The sequence below is a fragment of the Salmo trutta genome, chromosome 4 (assembly GCF_901001165.1).
Source record: "Salmo trutta chromosome 4, fSalTru1.1, whole genome shotgun sequence".
NCBI lineage: Eukaryota > Metazoa > Chordata > Actinopteri > Salmoniformes > Salmonidae > Salmo > Salmo trutta.
This window is the reverse complement of record NC_042960.1, coordinates 35,910,645-35,928,600: the sequence shown is the minus strand read 5'-3', so window position 1 is coordinate 35,928,600 and position 17,956 is coordinate 35,910,645. Positions and strand designations below refer to the sequence as shown.

The following is a 17,956-nucleotide window of genomic DNA, read 5'->3' as shown; positions in this document are numbered from 1 at the left end:
CAACATAGCAACATAGGCTAACAAACATACGTGTTATACTAACCTATTTCATTAAATGCGTAATATTATACTCATAAAGAGATAACATAGCTGTGTACCTTTATCTTTTTCTAATTTCTCCTCTTCTTCTTTCCTCTTTTTCCTAAACTGGGAACCTGATGGCTTAGACCTTTTCCTGGCCCTTTGTGTTGATTTGGCACTCGAGCATCAATACATTACTCATCCCCAAACACTGTCAACCAAGAGTCAATACTAAACCAATTCACCTTGGTGGTGTGCAGACTGGTTTTATATTATTCTTAACGATTTCGCACAAACCAGAAAAAAAATGCAACAATATGTCTGTGAAACTATATATTCACAGTATTATGAATGAATTGTTGTTTATTTGGTAGCAATTCGTAGTGTTACTGATTTGACTAGTTGCGTTAGTACTGTACAAAGTTAGAGGTGCGCTATTTGAAAGATTCCCCCGCTCCCCCTACCTCGGGCTTCCAGTGGGGAGACCTGAGGTCAACCTACCCCCACCCCGCTCTCCTCCCACACGGTAACGTGATGTTATTGACGTGTCGTGCAAATGAGCGATAGAAAACCGATCGCGCAAATTTGTTTATGTATTTATTTATTCAAGCAGAGTATAAGAGAGTTGTACTCCAGTCTAGTAGGTGGCGGTAATACAACGTCTAACAGATGCCAACATCCCTTAAACCTCATCGAAGAAGAAGAAAAAGAAGAAAAACGTTCTTCCTTGAGTCTGGTAGAGGGTTGACTGTTCAGAATCATAATTACATTTAATAGAAGCATCTAACTTCATAGCTAGAAGAAGAATCAAGCTCTGGAGTAACTGGTAAGTAAAACACGTTTTATGTAACTGTAGCTAGCTACCAGTAATAATTGCAGTTTCGATTACAAAGGTTGCTATGTAAAATGAACATTTGATTGCTTTTCCTTCGAAAGCTGTTCGTGTCTAACTAACTATATTAGCTAGCTAAGCATTCTCTTGCTGACACACAAGACAATAACATTGGTTCAGTTCAACCCGCTGAGAAAACGTTATAGCTAGATAACATTTTCTCTTAAATTGCAAAGGCTAGCTAACTATAACATGATGTTCCTCTATGGTCCATGCTATACTGGATCCTTGGGACGTCCTAGCCCATTACTGGACTAAAGGAGCCTTGGGTTACTCCTTATTAGTCCAAGGACCTTACACGTTCTGTTTAAAGGGCTAATAGAGCCCCACAGTTGAGGTGTCATAATCCCCATAAAACCCAGCTGTCAAACGGGGATATAGTATCAATCGAAATACTTTTTCCACCATTCATTTTTTTCCCATAGAGTGTTTTAGACACTTAGCTATACTGAACAAAAATATCAACGCAACATGGAAAGTGTCCATCCCATGTTTCATGAACTTAAATAAAAGATTCCAGAAATGTTCCATACGCACAAAAAGCTAATTTCTCTCAAATGTTTTGCACAAATGTGTTTATATCCCTGTTAGTGAGCATTTCTCCTTGGCCAAGATAATCCATCCACCTGACAGGTGTGGCATATCAAGAAGCTGATTGAACAGCATGATCATTATACAGGTGCCCCTTGTGCTGGGGACAATAAAAGGCCACTCTAAAATGTGCAGTTTTGTCACTCAACACAATGCCACAGATGTCTCAAGTTTTGAGTTAGTGTGCAATTGGCATTCTGACCAGGAAAGTCCACCAGAGCTGTTGCCAGAAAATTAAAGGTTAATTTCTTTACCATAAGCTGCCTCCAACATTGTTTCAGAGAATTTGGCAGTACGTCCAATCGGCCTCACAACTGCAGACAGTGTGTATGGAGTAGGGCTGGATGATATGGCCAAAATATAATATTATGTTGTTATTCAAATTTTTTTATGGTGTTATGTTTTTTAATAATAAGTTCTAAATATATTTTGAGTAGTGTGCGTGACCCTCCGGTGGCAACACACTCTAAGTGATTTCAATGGGTCTTAATCCATTCTGAATGTTTTTTTTGGTTGAATTGAACAGTATAAAACAATTTTCAGCATTTTTATCAATTTCTGCATTTCCTGCACTCATTTGAGATCATTTCCACACTGCAGCGTAGGGCTGCACGATATGGGCAAACAATAACCATATGTTGCGATTTGACTTACGATCTAGAGCAAAACACTTGGGTGAACAGTTGGAATCATGTAAATATAATTGTTATTTAAATTCTTAGTAAATAGTGGTGTAAAAATACTTGAAAGTACTACTTAAGTAGCTTTTTGGGGTATCTGTACTTTACTATTTATATTTTTAACAACTTTTACTTTTACTTCACTACATTTCTAAAGAAAATAATGTACTTTTTACTCTACCCTGACACCCAAAAGTACTCATTACATTTTGTATTATGTAACATCTCTCTTCAAATCAGTTTTGATTGGAAAAAGCAGTTCCAAAGCGGTCTTGAAGGTGTCTCTTTGTCCGTACAATGTAGAACACCTTGCACTGTGGACATTCCAATCTGTAGACGACATGCGTGGTTTTGCAGTTAATTAAATGCTTGACTTGATACTCCATTTTAGAAGCTGTGTCAACAAAATACTTTTTCTGTGCAATAAATGGTTGCACTGATTGAATTTCAAATCAAACTTTATTTGCCACATGAGCCGAATACAAGTGTAGACTTTACCGTGAAATGCTTACTTACAAGCCCTTAACCAACAGTGCAGTTCAAGAAGAAAATATTTACCAAGTAGGCTAAAATAAAAAGTAAGAATAACAATAACGAGGCTATATACAAGGGGCACCGGTACCGAGTCAGTGTGCAGGGTTACAGGCTAGTTGAGGTAATTTGTACATGTAGGTGGGGATGAAGTGACTATGCATAGGCAACAAACAGCGAGTAGCAGCAGTGCACAAGGGGGGGGGGTCAATGTAAATTGTCCGTTGGCGATTTTTATGAATTGTTCAGCAGTCTAATGACTTGGGGGTAGAAGCTGTTGAGGAGCTTTTTGGTCCTGGACTTGGCGCTCCGGTACCGCTTGCCGTGCGGTAGCAGAGAAAACAGTCTAACTTGGGTGACTGGAGTCTCTGACAATTTTATGGGCTTTCCTCTGACACCGCCTATTATATAGGTCCTGGATGGCAGGAAGCTTGGCTCGCACTACCCTCTGTAGTGCCTTACTGTCCGTTGCCATACCAGGCGGTGATGCAACCGGTCAGCATGCTCTTGATGGTGCAGCTGTAGAACCTTTTGAAGGTCTGGGGACCATGCCAAATCTTTTCAGTCTCCTGAGTGGGAAAAGGTTTTGTCGTGCCCTCTTCACGACTGTTATGGTACGTTTGGACCATGATAGTTTGATGGTTCGTATGAGGGCATAGCGGGATTTCTTATAAACCGGATTAGTCTCCCGCTCCTTGAAAGCTACAGCTCTAGCCTTTAGCTCGATGCGGATGTTGCCTGTAATCCATGGCTTCTGGTTGGGATATGTACATACACTCACTGTGGAGATGACGTCATCGATGCACTTATTGACGAAGCCGATGACTGAGGTGGTGTATTCCTCAATGCCATTGGCTGAATCCCAGAACATATTCCAGTCTGTGCTAGCAAAACAGTCCTGTAGTGTAGCATCCGCGTCATCTGACCACTTCCGTATTGAGCGAGTCATTTAAAAGAGCCCCTGGGTTTGTGGTCTAGCCAAGTTTTTGAGTCAGCAGGAAGATAGCTGTAGACTAATTTGTAATTTAGGGTAGGACATCTGTTAAACCTTATGACTGGTGGCTCTGGGAACACTTTACATAGTAGCGTATCACTTTGGATGATTCCCCAATTCTTTTAAATTATTATTTTAATGTTCTCTGCTTCAGTGCTGTATTTTGTAACAAATTACACTCTCTCTGGTGCATCATGAGGCACTCCCCTTCGCAACAAGTCGTCCAGCCCTTATACCTGCATCTTTCAGGAACTGAGCTGTGTAGCCCCGATTTCAAGAAGCAATTCAACAGATTTGACACTGTAGTCTGTTTCCTGATCGCAAATTCTGCCGACACTGTGGAATTGGCCATATGGAATATTTTATTTTAGCTTCCACCCCAAAAGGCTATCTGCCCTCAGAATGGTATTCCCATCTGTAGGCTTCCTAAAGATTGATGTGTACAAACAATCTTGGTCATTTTTACTGATGTCAAGGTCCAAAAAATGATTATCCTTGCTGTACTCCATAGTTGGTTTGATCGGATTAATGCTGTTAAGGTATTGGTGGAAGCAAATACGTTATTGTGAGCCATACCAGAACAGGTAAACATCATCAATATAGCGTGCCCACTTTATAATCCGGTCAAATATACACTGCTCAAAAAAATAAAGGGAACACTTAAACAACACAATGTAACTCCAAGTCAATCACACTTCTGTGAAATCAAACTGTCTACTTAGGAAGCAACACTGATTGACAACAAATTTCACATGCTGTTGTGCAAATGGAATAGACAACAGGTGGAAATTATAGGCAATTAGCAAGACACCCCCAATAAAGGAGTGGTTCTGCAGGTGGGGACCACAGACCACTTCTCAGTTCCTATGCTTCCTGGCTGATGTTTTGGTCACTTTTGAATGCTGGCGGTGCTTTCACTCGTGGTAGCATGAGACGGAGTCTACAACCCACACAAGTGGCTCAGGTAGTGCGGCACATCAATGCGAGCTGTGGCAAGAAGGTTTGCTGTGTCTGTCAGCGTAGTGTCCAGAGCATGGAGGCGCTACCAGGAGACAGGCCAGTACATCAGGAGACGTGGAGGAGGCCGTAGGAGGGCAACAACCCAGCAGCAGGACCGCTACCTCCGCCTTTGTGCAAGGAGGAGCAGGAGAAGCACTGCCAGAGCCCTGCAAAATGACCTCCAGCAGGCCACAAATGTGCATGTGTCTGCTCAAACGGTCAGAAACAGACTCCATGAGGGTGGTATGAGGGCCTGACGTCCACAGGTGGGGGTTGTGCTTACAGCCCAACACCGTGCAGGACATTTGGCATTTGCCAGAGAACACCAAGATTGGCAAATTTGCCACTGGCGCCCTGTGCTCTTCACAGATGAAAGCAGGTTCACACTGAGCACGTGACAGACGTGACAGTGTCTGGAGACGCCGTGGAGAACATTCTGCTGCCTGCAACATCTTCCAGCATGACCGGTTTGGCGGTGGGTCAGTCATGGTGTGGGGTGGCATTTCTTTGGGGGGCCGCACAGCCCTCCATGTGCTTGCCAGAGGTAGCCTGACTGCCATTAGGTACCAAGATGAGATCCTCAGACCCCTTGTGAGACCATATGCTGGTGCGGTTGGCCCTGGGTTCCTCCTAATGCAAGACAATGCTAGACCTCATGTGGCTGGAGTGTGTCAGCAGTTCCTGCAAGAGGAAGGCATTGATGCTATGGACTGGCCCGCCCGTTCCCCAGACCTGAATCCAATTGAGCACATCTGGGACATCATGTCTCGCTCCATCCACCAACGCCACGTTGCACCACAGACTGTCCAGGAGTTGGCGGATGCTTTAGTCCAGGTCTGGGAGGAGATCCCTCAGGAGACTATCCGCCACCTCATCAGGAGCATGCCCAGGCATTGTAGGGAGGTCATACAGGCATGTGGAGGCCACACACACTACTGAGCCTCATTTTGACTTGTTTTAAGGACATTACATCAAAGTTGGATCAGCCTGTAGTGTGGTTTTCCACTTTAATTTTGAGTGTGACTCCAAATCCAGACCTCCATGGGTTGATAAATTGGATTTCCATTGATTTATTTTTGTGATTTTTGTCAGCACATTCAACAATGTAAAGAAAAAAAGTATTTAATAAGATTATTTCTTTCATTCAGATCTAGGATGTGTTGTTTAAGTGTTCCCTTTATTTTTTTGAGCAGTATATATATATATATATATATAATATTTTTAAGAAGGATACATAATGAAGTCATTTTCCAATTTACCTACGTACAAACCAGTGTAGAAAAGGCTGTAGCAAGCTCCCATGGCACGTCCTTTGACTTGTTTAAAAATATGGTCCTGAAAGACAAAGATGTTATTATTGAGAGTCCATTCAGTCAGTGAGACAATGAATTCTGTGTGAGGCATCCATCTCAGGCCAGTTACTCAAGAAATGGTACATAGCTGCCAATCCTTGTTCATGTTCAATGGTGTATAGAGACTCCACATCCATGGTGACTAAAAAGGAAGCTGTACCTATATTGTTAAATTCCTTAATTCTGTTCAATACATCTTTGGTATCTTGAAGATGGGCTGGGAGTGACGGCAGAAAAGGCTTAATAGTAAAGTAAACAATGTACGTGGAGATGGGTTCTGTCAGACTTTTAATACCACTAATGACTGGTCTGACTGGGGGGTTTTCAAGATTTTTGTGGACTTTTGGAAGAAGATAAAATGAAGCCATATGCGGCCTGCCGTTGAAAATAAATCTGAACTCATTGTCTGAAATGTAGCCATTCTCCTTTCTGTGAGGAACCCTTTCAATTCTGTTTTTAGGTCCCCTGTAGGGTTGAGTGTAAGAGATTGGTAGAATTCATCGTTGTCTAATTGACGGTAGTGGATTTCTATTAAGCAGCGAACTGAAAACTGCATCGTCATCAACGTTGTTGCTTGTGCTGCATTGACCACGCAGACTGAAAGCAAGTGTCTCGTGGTCAAGCAACAACAAATGCGCTCCTTGAGTGACAGAGGGCGGGGCTAGGTCTGTGTGGAAATCTGCATGGAGAGGGAACTCCAGTAGTGGAGTAAACTATTTTAAAAAGTGCCATTACATACGGTGTATCGCATTTAAAAAAACAAAAAAACATTCACGTACAGTTAGAAGGTAAAGTAAAAACTCAAACCGGTCCATGCATCTATACCGGTATATCATAAAATACGGTATACCGCCCAGCCGTAGTATGGAGTTGTGTGGGCGAGCGGTTTGCTGATGTCAACATTGTGAACAGAGTTCACCATGGTGGGGTTATGGTATGGACAGGCATAAGCTACGGACATAAAACACAATTGCATTTTATCGATGACAATTTGGAATGCACAGAGATACCGTGACGAGATCCTGAGGCCCATTGTCGTGCCATTCATCCGCCGCCATCACCTCATGTTTCAGCCTAATAATGCACGGCTCCATGTCGCAAGGATCTGTACACAATTCCTGGATGCTGAAAAAGTCCCAGTTCTTCCATGGCCTGCAGACTCACCAGAAATGTCACCCGTTGAGCATGTTGGGATGCTCTGGATCGACGCGTACAACAGCTTGTTACAATTCCCGCCAATATTCAGCAACTTCTCACAGCCATTGAAGACGAGGGGGACAACATCCCACAGGCCATAATCAACAGCATGATGTGGCAAATGGTGGTCACACAAGATAGACTGGCTTCCTCATCCACACCCCTACTTTGATTTTATTAAGGTACTGTATATATGACCAACAGATGCATATCTGTATTCCCAGTCGTGAAATCCATAGATTAGGGCCTCATTTATTTATTTCAATTGAATGATTTTCTTATGAACTGTAACTCAAAGTATTTAGAAATTGTTGAATGCTGTGTTTACAGTATACATAACATAAAATGTATATTGGCTAGTTGTTGATTTTGGAAAATATTTAATTTGAAATGTACATGTCATTGACCCAAATACATGTATACAATTTTGAGGCACAGTCGTAAAGCCCAATTAGTTCTTTAGTTTGGGAAAGTCCAATCCAACAACATTGAGAAACAGAAAACCCATTGTCAGTGTTGTCTGCTTCCTCTTTCCTTCATTGCATTGTAGACTATTGGCTAATTCTTGAAACTAGAATAGGACCTTGGATCTAGAGACAAGATAAAGGACATGGTGTACTTTCCACTTAGGCTAAATCTTATCAGATACAATTTTACTTTTGTGGTTTGTTTGCTTTTGAAATGACATCCTTGAAGTTACATCCTCTACCTCGTCCTGTAAAAAGCCTAGGTTAATAGCCTATATTCAACCTAGTAAAAATCTACCCAGATCTATATAAATACTGTTGTGTACTCTATTGCTGTCATTGTCAAGCCAAACGTGACAGGGAGTTGTGATAGCACAAACAGACTGTTTGTTTAGTCCACTCCCTCTTGGATTCTTTCTTGGTGACTAAAGGAATTTAATATGTCATTTTAAAATGCTGGGACAATGCATCATTGTGTCTCACTACGTGTCCCGGAACCTGTAAGTGTAGGCAGGTGTATGTATCACACACCCACCCTTTGACAAACTGTAGATCATATTGCACCTTGAGTTAATGTTTTTTTTCCTATACTGTGTGTATACCTCGTCCCCAGGCTTCACAGAAAGAAAGAGCCGGCTGTTGGAGATTAGTCTGTTAGTGACTCTTGTTTAATTGATTCTTGATTCCTATTTCACTAAATTCATCAATCAATTTGGGATAAGTAATTTCCCTGCCATTTGTATGAAATAACTTTGTAGCCTTCTTCCAAAGTACAGTTGAAGTCGGTAGTTTACATACACTTGGGTTGGAGTCATTAACTCGTTTTTCAACCACTCCACAAATTTCTTGTTAACAAACTATAGTTTTGGCAAGTCGGTTAGGACCTCTACTTTGTGAATGACACAAGTAATCTTTCCAACAATTGTTTACAGACAGATTATTTCACTTATAATTCACTGTATCACAATTCCAGTGGGTCAGAAGTTTACATACAGTCGTGGCCAAAAGTTTTGAGAATGACACAAATATTAATTTCCACAAAGTTTGCTGCTTCAGTGTCTTTAGATATATTTGTCAGATGTTACTATGGAATACTGAAGTATTATTACAAGCATTTCATAAGTGTCAAAGGCTTTTATTGACAATTACATGAAGTTGATGCAGAGTCCATATTTGCAGTGTTGACCCTTCTTTTTCAAGACCTCTGCAATCCGCCTTGGCATGCTGTCAATTAACTTCTGGGCCACATCCTGACTGATGGCAGCCCATTCTTGCTTAATCAATGCTTGGAGTTTGTCAGAATTTGTGGGTTTTTGTTCGTCCACCCACCTCTTGAGGATTGACCACAGGTTTCCTGGCCATGGACCCAAAATACCAATGTTTTGTTTCCTGAGCCACTTAGTTATCACTTTTGCCTTATGGCAAGGTGCTCCATCATGCTGGAAAAGGCATTGTTCGCCACAACTGTTCCTGGATGGTTGGGAGACGTTGCTCTCAGAGGATGTGTTGGTACCATTCTTTATTCACGGCTGTGTTCTTAGGCAAATTTGCAAATTTGAATGGTCTCAGGATGCTTTACTGTTGGCATGACACAGGACTGATGGTAGCGCTCACCTTGTCTTCTCTGGACAAGCTTTTTTCCGGATGCCCCAAACAATCAGAAAGGGGATTCATCAGAGAAAATGACTTTAACCCATTCCTCAGCAGTCCAATCCCTGTACCTTTTGCAGAATATCAGCCTGTCCCTGATGTTTTTCCTGGAGAGAAGTGGCTTCTTTGCTGCCCTTCTTGACACCAGGCCATCCTCCAAAAGTCTTCGCCTCACTGTGCGTGCACATGCACTCACACCTGCCTGCTGCCATTCCTGAGCAAGCTCTGTACTGGTGGTGCCCCGATCCCGCAGCTGAATCAACTTTAGGAGACGGTCCTGGCACTTGCTGGACTTTCTTGGGCTTTGCAATTCATCTGATCATTCTTCATAACATTCTGGAGTGTATGCAAATTGCCATCATACAACCTGAGGCACCAGACTTTGAAAATTAATATTTGTGTCATTCTGAAAACTTTTGGCCACGACTGTACACTAAGTTGACTGTGCCTTCAAACAGCTTGGAAAATTCCAGAAAATGATGTAATTGCTTTAGAAGCTTCTGATAGGCTAATTGCCATCATTTGAGTCAACTGGAGGTGTACCTGTGGATGTATTTCAAGGCGTATCTTCAAACTCAGTCCCTCTTTACTTGACGTAATGGAAAATCAAAAGAAATCAGCCAAGACCTCCGAAAAAAAATTGTAGACCTCCACACACGTTCATCTGTACAAACAACAGTACGCAAGTATAAACACCATGGGACCAAGCAGCCGTCATACCGCTTAGGAAGGAGACGCGTTCTGTCTCCTAGAGATGAATGTACTTTGGTGCGAAAAGTGCAAATCAATCCCAGAACAACAGCAATGGACCTTGTGAAGATGCTGGAGGAAACGAGTACAAAAGTATCTCTATCCACAGTAAAATGAGTCCTATATCGCCATAACCTGAAAGGCTGCTCAGCAAGGAAGAAGCCACTGCTCCAGAAACACCATAAAAAAGCCAGACTGTGGTTTGCAACTGCACATGGGGACAAAGATTGTACTCTTTGGAGAAATGTCCTCTGGTCTGGTGAAACAAAAATGGCACTGTTTGGCAATAATGACCACTTATGTTTGGAGGGAAAAGGGGGATGCTCGCAAGCCAAAGAACACCATCCCAACCGTGAAGCACGGGGGTGGCAGCATCATGTTGTGGGGGTGCTTTGCTGCAGGAGGGCCTGGTGCACTTCACAAAATAGATGGCATCATGAGGGTGGAAAATTATGTGGATATATTGAAGCAACATCTCAAGACATCAGTCAGGAAGTTAAAGCTTGGTAGCAAATGGGTCTTCCAAATGGACAATGACCCCAAGCATACTTCCAAAGTTGTGGCAAAATGGCTTAAGGACAACAAAGTCAAGGTATTGGAGTGGCCATCACAAAGCCATGACCTCAATCCTATAGAAAATTTGTGGGCAGAACTGAAAAGGCGTGTGTGAGCGAGGAGGCCTACAAACCTGACTCAGTTACACCAGCTCTGTCAGGAGGAATGGGTCAAAATTCACCCAACTTATTGTGGGAAGCTTGTGGAAGGCTACCCAAAACGTTTGACCCAAGTTAAACAATTTAAAGGCAATGCTACCAAATACTAATTGAGTGTATGTAAACTTCTGACCCACTGGGAATGTGATGAAAGAAATCCTTCTCTCTACTATTATTCTGACATTTCACATTCTTAAAATAAATTGGTGATCCTAACTGACCTAAGACAGGGAATTTTTACTAGGATTAAATGTCAGAAATTGTGAGACTGAGTTTAAATGTATTCGGCTAAGGTGTATGTAAACTTCCGACTTCAAATGTAGATTACCTTGAACTTCACTGATCTACAGATTGTAAGCAATTCACTGTTTCTCTCTCCCGCTCCCCTCCCCCGATTTCTCTCTCTGTGTGTGCAGATGGGAGATCGTACAGTGGATCAGAATGGTCCTATGCGGGTGTTGGTGACTGGGGGAACTGGTCTGGTGGGCAGGGCCATAGAACATGTGGTCAAAGAGGAGGGAGGGGCCAGGGAGGGAGAGGAGTGGATCTTCCTCTCGTCTAAGGATGCAAACCTCATGTGAGAGCTACACACACACACCTGACCCAACATTCCCTCGCCTGCCTCAGTCCTTGCTCTGGGCGGCTTTGTAGCCCAGCCTCTGAGTTCCTGTGAAAAGTCAAGCTAACTTGTGTGTGTGCTCCCTCAGGGACATGGGTGAGACACGGGCAGTGTTTCAGAAGCACCAGCCCACCCACATCATCCACCTGGCAGCCATGGTGGGAGGGCTCTTCAAGAACATGAGGGCCAACCTAGACTTCTGGGTAAGTGGTTCAGGAGTTGTGATGAAACGGGCTGCATCCCAATTCTCCACACAGTTCCCAAAGTGTGCACTTGCACAATTTTCTCACATTACTTTTACAATGGTGGAAACTTTTACCAATCCTATGTCTTAAAATTCATGATGGGGAGTGTGCAAGTTGACACATCCCTATTGGCACCCTAATCACTAACTATAGGCCCTGGTCAGAAGTAGTACACTATAGTATATCGTGAATAGGGTACCAATGGGGACTCAAACTTATCCATCCATGTGTGATTTTGATCATGTATATTTACTTATGTATTCATCCATCCATCCATCCATCCATGTTCTCCAGAGGAACAATATCTACATCAATGACAACGTTCTTCAGGCAGCACACGAGGTAGATGCTGTCAGGGTGGTCTCTTGTCTCTCCACCTGCATCTTCCCTGACAAGACCACCTACCCCATCGACGAGACCATGGTAACGGCGTGTGTGTGTGTTTGTAGTGACCATGTGACGAGACCATGGCAACAGCGTGTGTGTGTGTGTGTGTGTAGTCAACTACCATCATGTCTATCTCTTTTTTTTCCAGATCCACAACGGCCCTCCTCATGAGTCTAACTATGGTTACGCCTACGCTAAGAGAATGATCGATGTCCACAATAGGTGTGTTCTTGTTTTATTTAAAGAGATTCTCCGGTACTTTTGTGTACTTTTTAGCCAGTTATGAAACTAGCGCTCACGAGACAAAAGTGGTCCCCGAAATGTGCGTACTATGTCACGTGCAGATATGTGCACCACGTTGTTGCGATTTCTCTCGCTCTGCTGTGTGCATCTTCCTAGCTGTCACTCAAATGGCAAGGGGCTAAAGCTAATTGGCTGGAACTCGAATTGCAAGGGGGCTGGCCCACAGTAAAACAAATTGGGGGAAATGGCGCAGCACAGCTTCTAGAAAAGTCGCTTTCAAACTAGGGATGTCGTGGCTAATTGAGGCAAGACAGTAATTCTGCTCATAGATTATGCATGTAATAACTACATTAACACATCCAGCCCAAAGCGGGAGGTTTAAAAAAAATACTTAGTCGCCAAAGTTCCGGAGCATGTCTTTTACCTTTATTACAAGGGAGACCAGAAGGATATACTACGATTTGAAGCTAGATCTACTCACGGTTTTCTAAAGCTAGCCAGCTTCAGTTTCCTTCGTGTTCCAGCTCTGGCTTCATCCGTACTTCGACCATGGATATTGCTTGTCCTGCTAAAGCTAGCAGGCATGTCGCACGTGGCTAGTCGAACCCGGAACTCTTCGTTGGGATAATGTTGAAACATCAATCCAAGAGTCATCAATCCAAGAGTTATTGCAAATTCAGCAGGCTATGGTGTGAAATTAGGCTTGATGAGGTGCCGTCTTCATTTTATTACTTTATGCCGATTTTTGATGTTCTTATCAATGTTAGTTCTGAAGGATTTGTTGCCATAGAAATGTACCTAGCTAAAAGGTGAGCCAATTCAGTGGTACCGGTTATCCTGAGTTAAACTCTTCAAACCAAGTGCTTAGTATGGCCAAAAGTATGTGGACACCCTTTCAAATTGAATTAGACTATTTCAGCCACACTCATTGCTGACCGGTGTATAAAATTGAGCACACAGCCATGCTATCTCCATACACTTTGGCAGTAGAATGCCCCGTACTGAAGAGCTCAGTGCCTTTCAACATGGCACTTTCATAGGATGCCACCTTTCCACCAAGTTTCTGCCCTGCTAGATGCTACCCCTGTCAACTGTAAGTGCTGTTATTGTGAAGTGGAAACGTCTAGGAGCAAAAACTTGTCAGCCGCCATGTGGTAGGTCACATAAGCTCTCAGAACGGGACTGCCGAGTCCTGAAGCGCATAGCGTCACCATGCGCAATGCCAAGCGTTGACTGGAGTGGTGTAAAGCATGCTGCCATTGGACTCTGGAGTTGAGGAAACGTTTTCTCTGGAGTGTTGAATCCCGCTTCACCATCTGGCAGTCCGACGGATGAATCTGGTTTTGGCAGATGCCAGGAGAACGCTACCTGCAACCAATGCATAGTGCCAACTTTAAAGTTTGGTGGAGGAGGAATAATGGTCTGGGGCTGTTTTTCATGGTTTGGGCTAGGCCCATTAGTTTCAGTGAGGGAAATCTTAATGCTACAGCATACAATGACATTCTATAAGATTCTGTGTTTCCTGTTTCAGCATAACAATGCCCCCGTGCACAAAGCGAGGTCCATACAGAAATGGTTTGTCGATCGGTGTGTAAGAACTTGACTGGCCTGCACAGAGCCCTGACCTCAACCCCATCTAACACCTTTGGGATGAATTGGAACACCGACTGCAAGCCAGGCCTAATCGCCCAATATCAGTGCCTGACCTCAATAATGCTTTTGTGGCTGAATGGAAGCAAGTCCCTGCAGCAATGTTCCAACATCTAGTGGAAAGCCTTCCTAGAAGAGTGGATACTGTTATAGCAGCAAAAGGGGGGACCAACTTCATTTTAATACCCATGATTTTGGACGGGCAGGTGTCCAAATACTTTTGGCCATGTAGTGTATATGGCTCTGTGTGCATGTTCATGGATTAGTGGGTTGTGTGTGTGTGTGTGTGTGTATTGCAGGGCGTATCACCAGAAGCATGGGCGGTGCTACACAGCAGTGATACCAACAAATGTGTTTGGTCCTCATGATAACTTCAACATTGAGGATGGACATGTACTACCAGGTCTCATACACAAAGCCTACATTGCTCAGAGTAAGATAACAACTACACAACACTCACTAATGGCTATAACGATATCTATTTCTTTATTCTCCAGCCAACTGTAGCCTGCTATCTTTTGGGGGTCTGTATACTGCAATTCGGTTTATAGCTCTGAATGTATAGAAGTGTATAATATTTATTAAATGTATAAAACCTTTACAGTGTACCTCCCTACATCTAATCTCTGTTAATCCAGATTTGCAGAATTTGGTCAGCTGCGTGATTTAACTTCAGTGTTCATAGTGTTAGAAATTCATAGTTCTGCCAAAAACGACGTCTCCACCCTCACGAAAGGAAGCTCTCAGCCAAAGAACCTCTTTTCTGATCCGTGTGGGCACATGCGCGAAGCACTCGAGGCAAAACAGTTTTAGCACCACCTTCGCCCAGTCCTAATACATCCAATTAACCAGTGATAAAAAATTTCAAAATAACTGAACTAATGCTGCTCGGATCTCACACGTCCCATTCATCCCTGGTAGATTATCTCTGTCTACACGCAGAATCTGCCCACGAGAAATTATGTTTCTTCTAACAAGCCTTTACTCATCCGTGTGTTAGAGGAGGGCAGTCCGTTGGTGGTGTGGGGCACAGGAACTCCCAGAAGGCAGTTCATCTACTCATTGGACCTGGCTCGTCTCTTCCTCTGGGTGCTGAGAGAGTACCATGAGGTGGACCCCATTATACTGTCTGGTGAGCGCACACACACACGCATAAACACACACATTAAACATAAAATTATTTTCAGGATTCAGTTTTGTCTCCCTCTCTCGCTTTGTATTTTAGTTGGTGAGGAGGATGAGGTGTCCATCAAGGAGGCAGCCGAGGCCGTCGTCGAGGCGCTGGGGTTCAAAGGTCAAGTGACTGTATCCTTTCACCTGGCTGCATGGCCAGATTACAGCGCTAACACACACCACACTCCCTCTCTCTTGTACTCATTCTCTCTCTATCACACACGCACAACCTGCCAGTAGTAGTGGCAGTTTGATTCCCTAACTCATGACCTCCAGTATGACACTACCAAAGCGGACGGTCAGTTCAAGAAGACTGCCAGCAACGCCAAGCTGCTGCGGTACCACCCCAACTTCACCTTTACCCCCTTCAAACAAGGTACCTCCTTCTCCAACGCCGGCAATTAGAAAAACCCCAAAAGTAGATTGGCCTGATTTTAAAACTTTTTTTTAATTATTATTTTGTTTGTTTTTTGCACATTGATCCATGTTGCACACTGTAGTTCAAAAACTCTGTTTTGCTAAAACAATATATCTGTATTCGGCCATCTTTTTATTAACGTTCGCAATTGCTGATTTTCCTTGTTGTTCTTCCCTCATCCCTCTGTCACAGCCTTGAAGCAGACGTGCGATTGGTTCGTGGCCAATTACGACAACGCCCGCAAGTGAATATTCCTTCAATATGATTGAGTCATGGGTAACTGCATACATGGAGTGTGTCTGAAAGTGGGAGGATCAACAGAAGCGGGTGTATGGAAAGCGAATCAGCTAATTGGGCAGATTTGTTGCCACTCAAGACCGTTTTGCGTGGCAGATTGGGCTGCATGACGAGTTGATTGTTGACAACTGTAGCATTTTAGCTAACCCTTTTCCTAACCTACCACCAGGGTTGGGTAGGTTACATTCTAAATGTAATGTTAGGTACTAGGTACCTGTCAAATTGTAATCAATGTGAGTGTGTTGCTATGGGTTATAGTAGTAAAAGCCAAATTCAATATTTTATCCCCCCCCAAAAAATTGGTGATACCTACAGGGGACCTACAATTCTAAATCAAATAGCTAAATGACCCATGGTATGACCGTCTTAAAACAATTCCATATGTTAGTTTAGTAAAATCCCCCCTGATGTTACATCCATCACTGTTGATCCACTCACTTCTTTTGAAACTCCCACTATTCAGTCACACTTAAAGTATGCAGTTACCTATACTTGATCTGATTGGCTGTCAAGCAACCAGTCCCAGGAAGGCAGGAGCAGGAAGAGGGGGTCATGGGGAGTCAAACCTTCAGGAGCTGAAGGTTGTAGAACTGAAGAATGTACTAATCAGACCTCACATGAAGAACGTTATCTGCCATTACATTGTCTTGTCAGATTGATGTGGGCTCGTGCTGGAGTGAGGGGAATTGACCGTGCACAACATGGCAGTGTAGCTTGTAGTGTCTGAGTTGATCTCTCAGTTTTGTGGAATAATTATAATGTTAAATGTAGGTGGCGGCATGCACATTACATTTGTGCGAACGCCAATAAATTAGAGAAGATGTAATGTGGTCCTGATCATGTCGCTGAAATTCCTTGAAGAATGTGAAGTTTGGGCTTGTCTGAACGTTCTGTCTAAACCGCTTTGGGGGAGTCCCAAACTGCATCATATTCCCAATATAGTACACTACGTTGGACCAGAGCCCTATGGCACTATGTAGGGAATAGGGTACCATTTGGGACGCATCCTATCAATTTATGTCTGGAGTGACCAGCAAGACACCACTGTCTCGTCTCCCCTGTCCCCCTCGCTATAATCATGCCTACACCATAGTAATAGAATTGTCCAAAAATAAAGCACAATAGGAAGGCTCTGGTGAATTCTGTTCACCAGAGTGGGCTGTTCACACTACTCTCAATTTGTCTACTTTATCATCTGATGCATGTTGGGTTTATATTTTTGTTCAATATACAACAAATTCAAAGATTTTACTGAGTTACTTCATATAAGGAAATATGTTCATTTGGTCCTAATCTATGGCATTCACATGACTGGGAATACAGATACCTTAAAAAAAGAAAATGGGCCTCAGGATCTCATCACAGTATCTCTGTGTATTGAAATTGCCATTGATAAAATGAAATTGTGTTTATTGTCTATAGTTTATGCCTGCCCATACCATAACCCCACTGTCACCATCAGGCACTCCGTTGACATCAGCAAACCACTCGCCCGCACGACTCCATATACGTGGTCTGCGGTCGTGAGGCTGGTTGGACATACTGACAAATTCTCTTAAACAACGTTTGAGGCAGCGTATGGTAGAGAAATTAACTTGAAATGATTTGGCAAAAGCTCTGGTGGACATTCCTGCAGTCAGCATGCCATGTGCATGCTCCCTCAACTTCAGACATATGTGGCATTGTGGTGTGACAACTGCACATTTGATTGGCCATATGTCTCCAGCACAAGGTACACCTGTGTAATGAGCATGCTGTTTAATCAGCTTCTTGTTATGCCACATCTGTAAAGTGGAAGGATTTTCTTGGTCAAGAAAAATGCCCACTAACGGATGTAAACAAATTTGTGCACAAGATTTGAGTGAAAAGCTTTTTGTGCGTATGGAACATTTCTGGGATCTTTTATTTCAACACTTTACATGTGTTTTATTTGTCCAGTGTAGAATACTAGGTGGTTTGAGAGGTTCTTTTATATCTTTCTTTACAAAAAAACAAATTGTTTTAAAGGGTGCCGTATGTATATTGGTGGCGGGCTGAGAATAAATGAAGAATGTTTATTTTAACCATTAAGTCTGGGTGTCATTGTA

General features: G+C 43.0%; 1 protein-coding gene across 1 annotated transcript; it reads left to right on the top strand.

Moving 5' to 3' along the window:
* The first annotated feature begins 656 nt into the window (after positions 1-656).
* On the top strand, positions 657-17,939 carry LOC115192298 (GDP-L-fucose synthase). Its single transcript, XM_029750629.1, has 10 exons — positions 657-847; positions 11,254-11,414; positions 11,545-11,659; positions 11,996-12,124; positions 12,237-12,310; positions 14,281-14,414; positions 14,982-15,113; positions 15,207-15,286; positions 15,431-15,530; positions 15,765-17,939. Exons 2-10 carry the CDS (start codon positions 11,254-11,256, stop codon positions 15,818-15,820), a joined length of 981 nt encoding a protein of 326 aa, XP_029606489.1. The 5' UTR covers positions 657-847; the 3' UTR covers positions 15,821-17,939.
* The last annotated feature ends 17 nt before the right edge of the window (positions 17,940-17,956 follow it).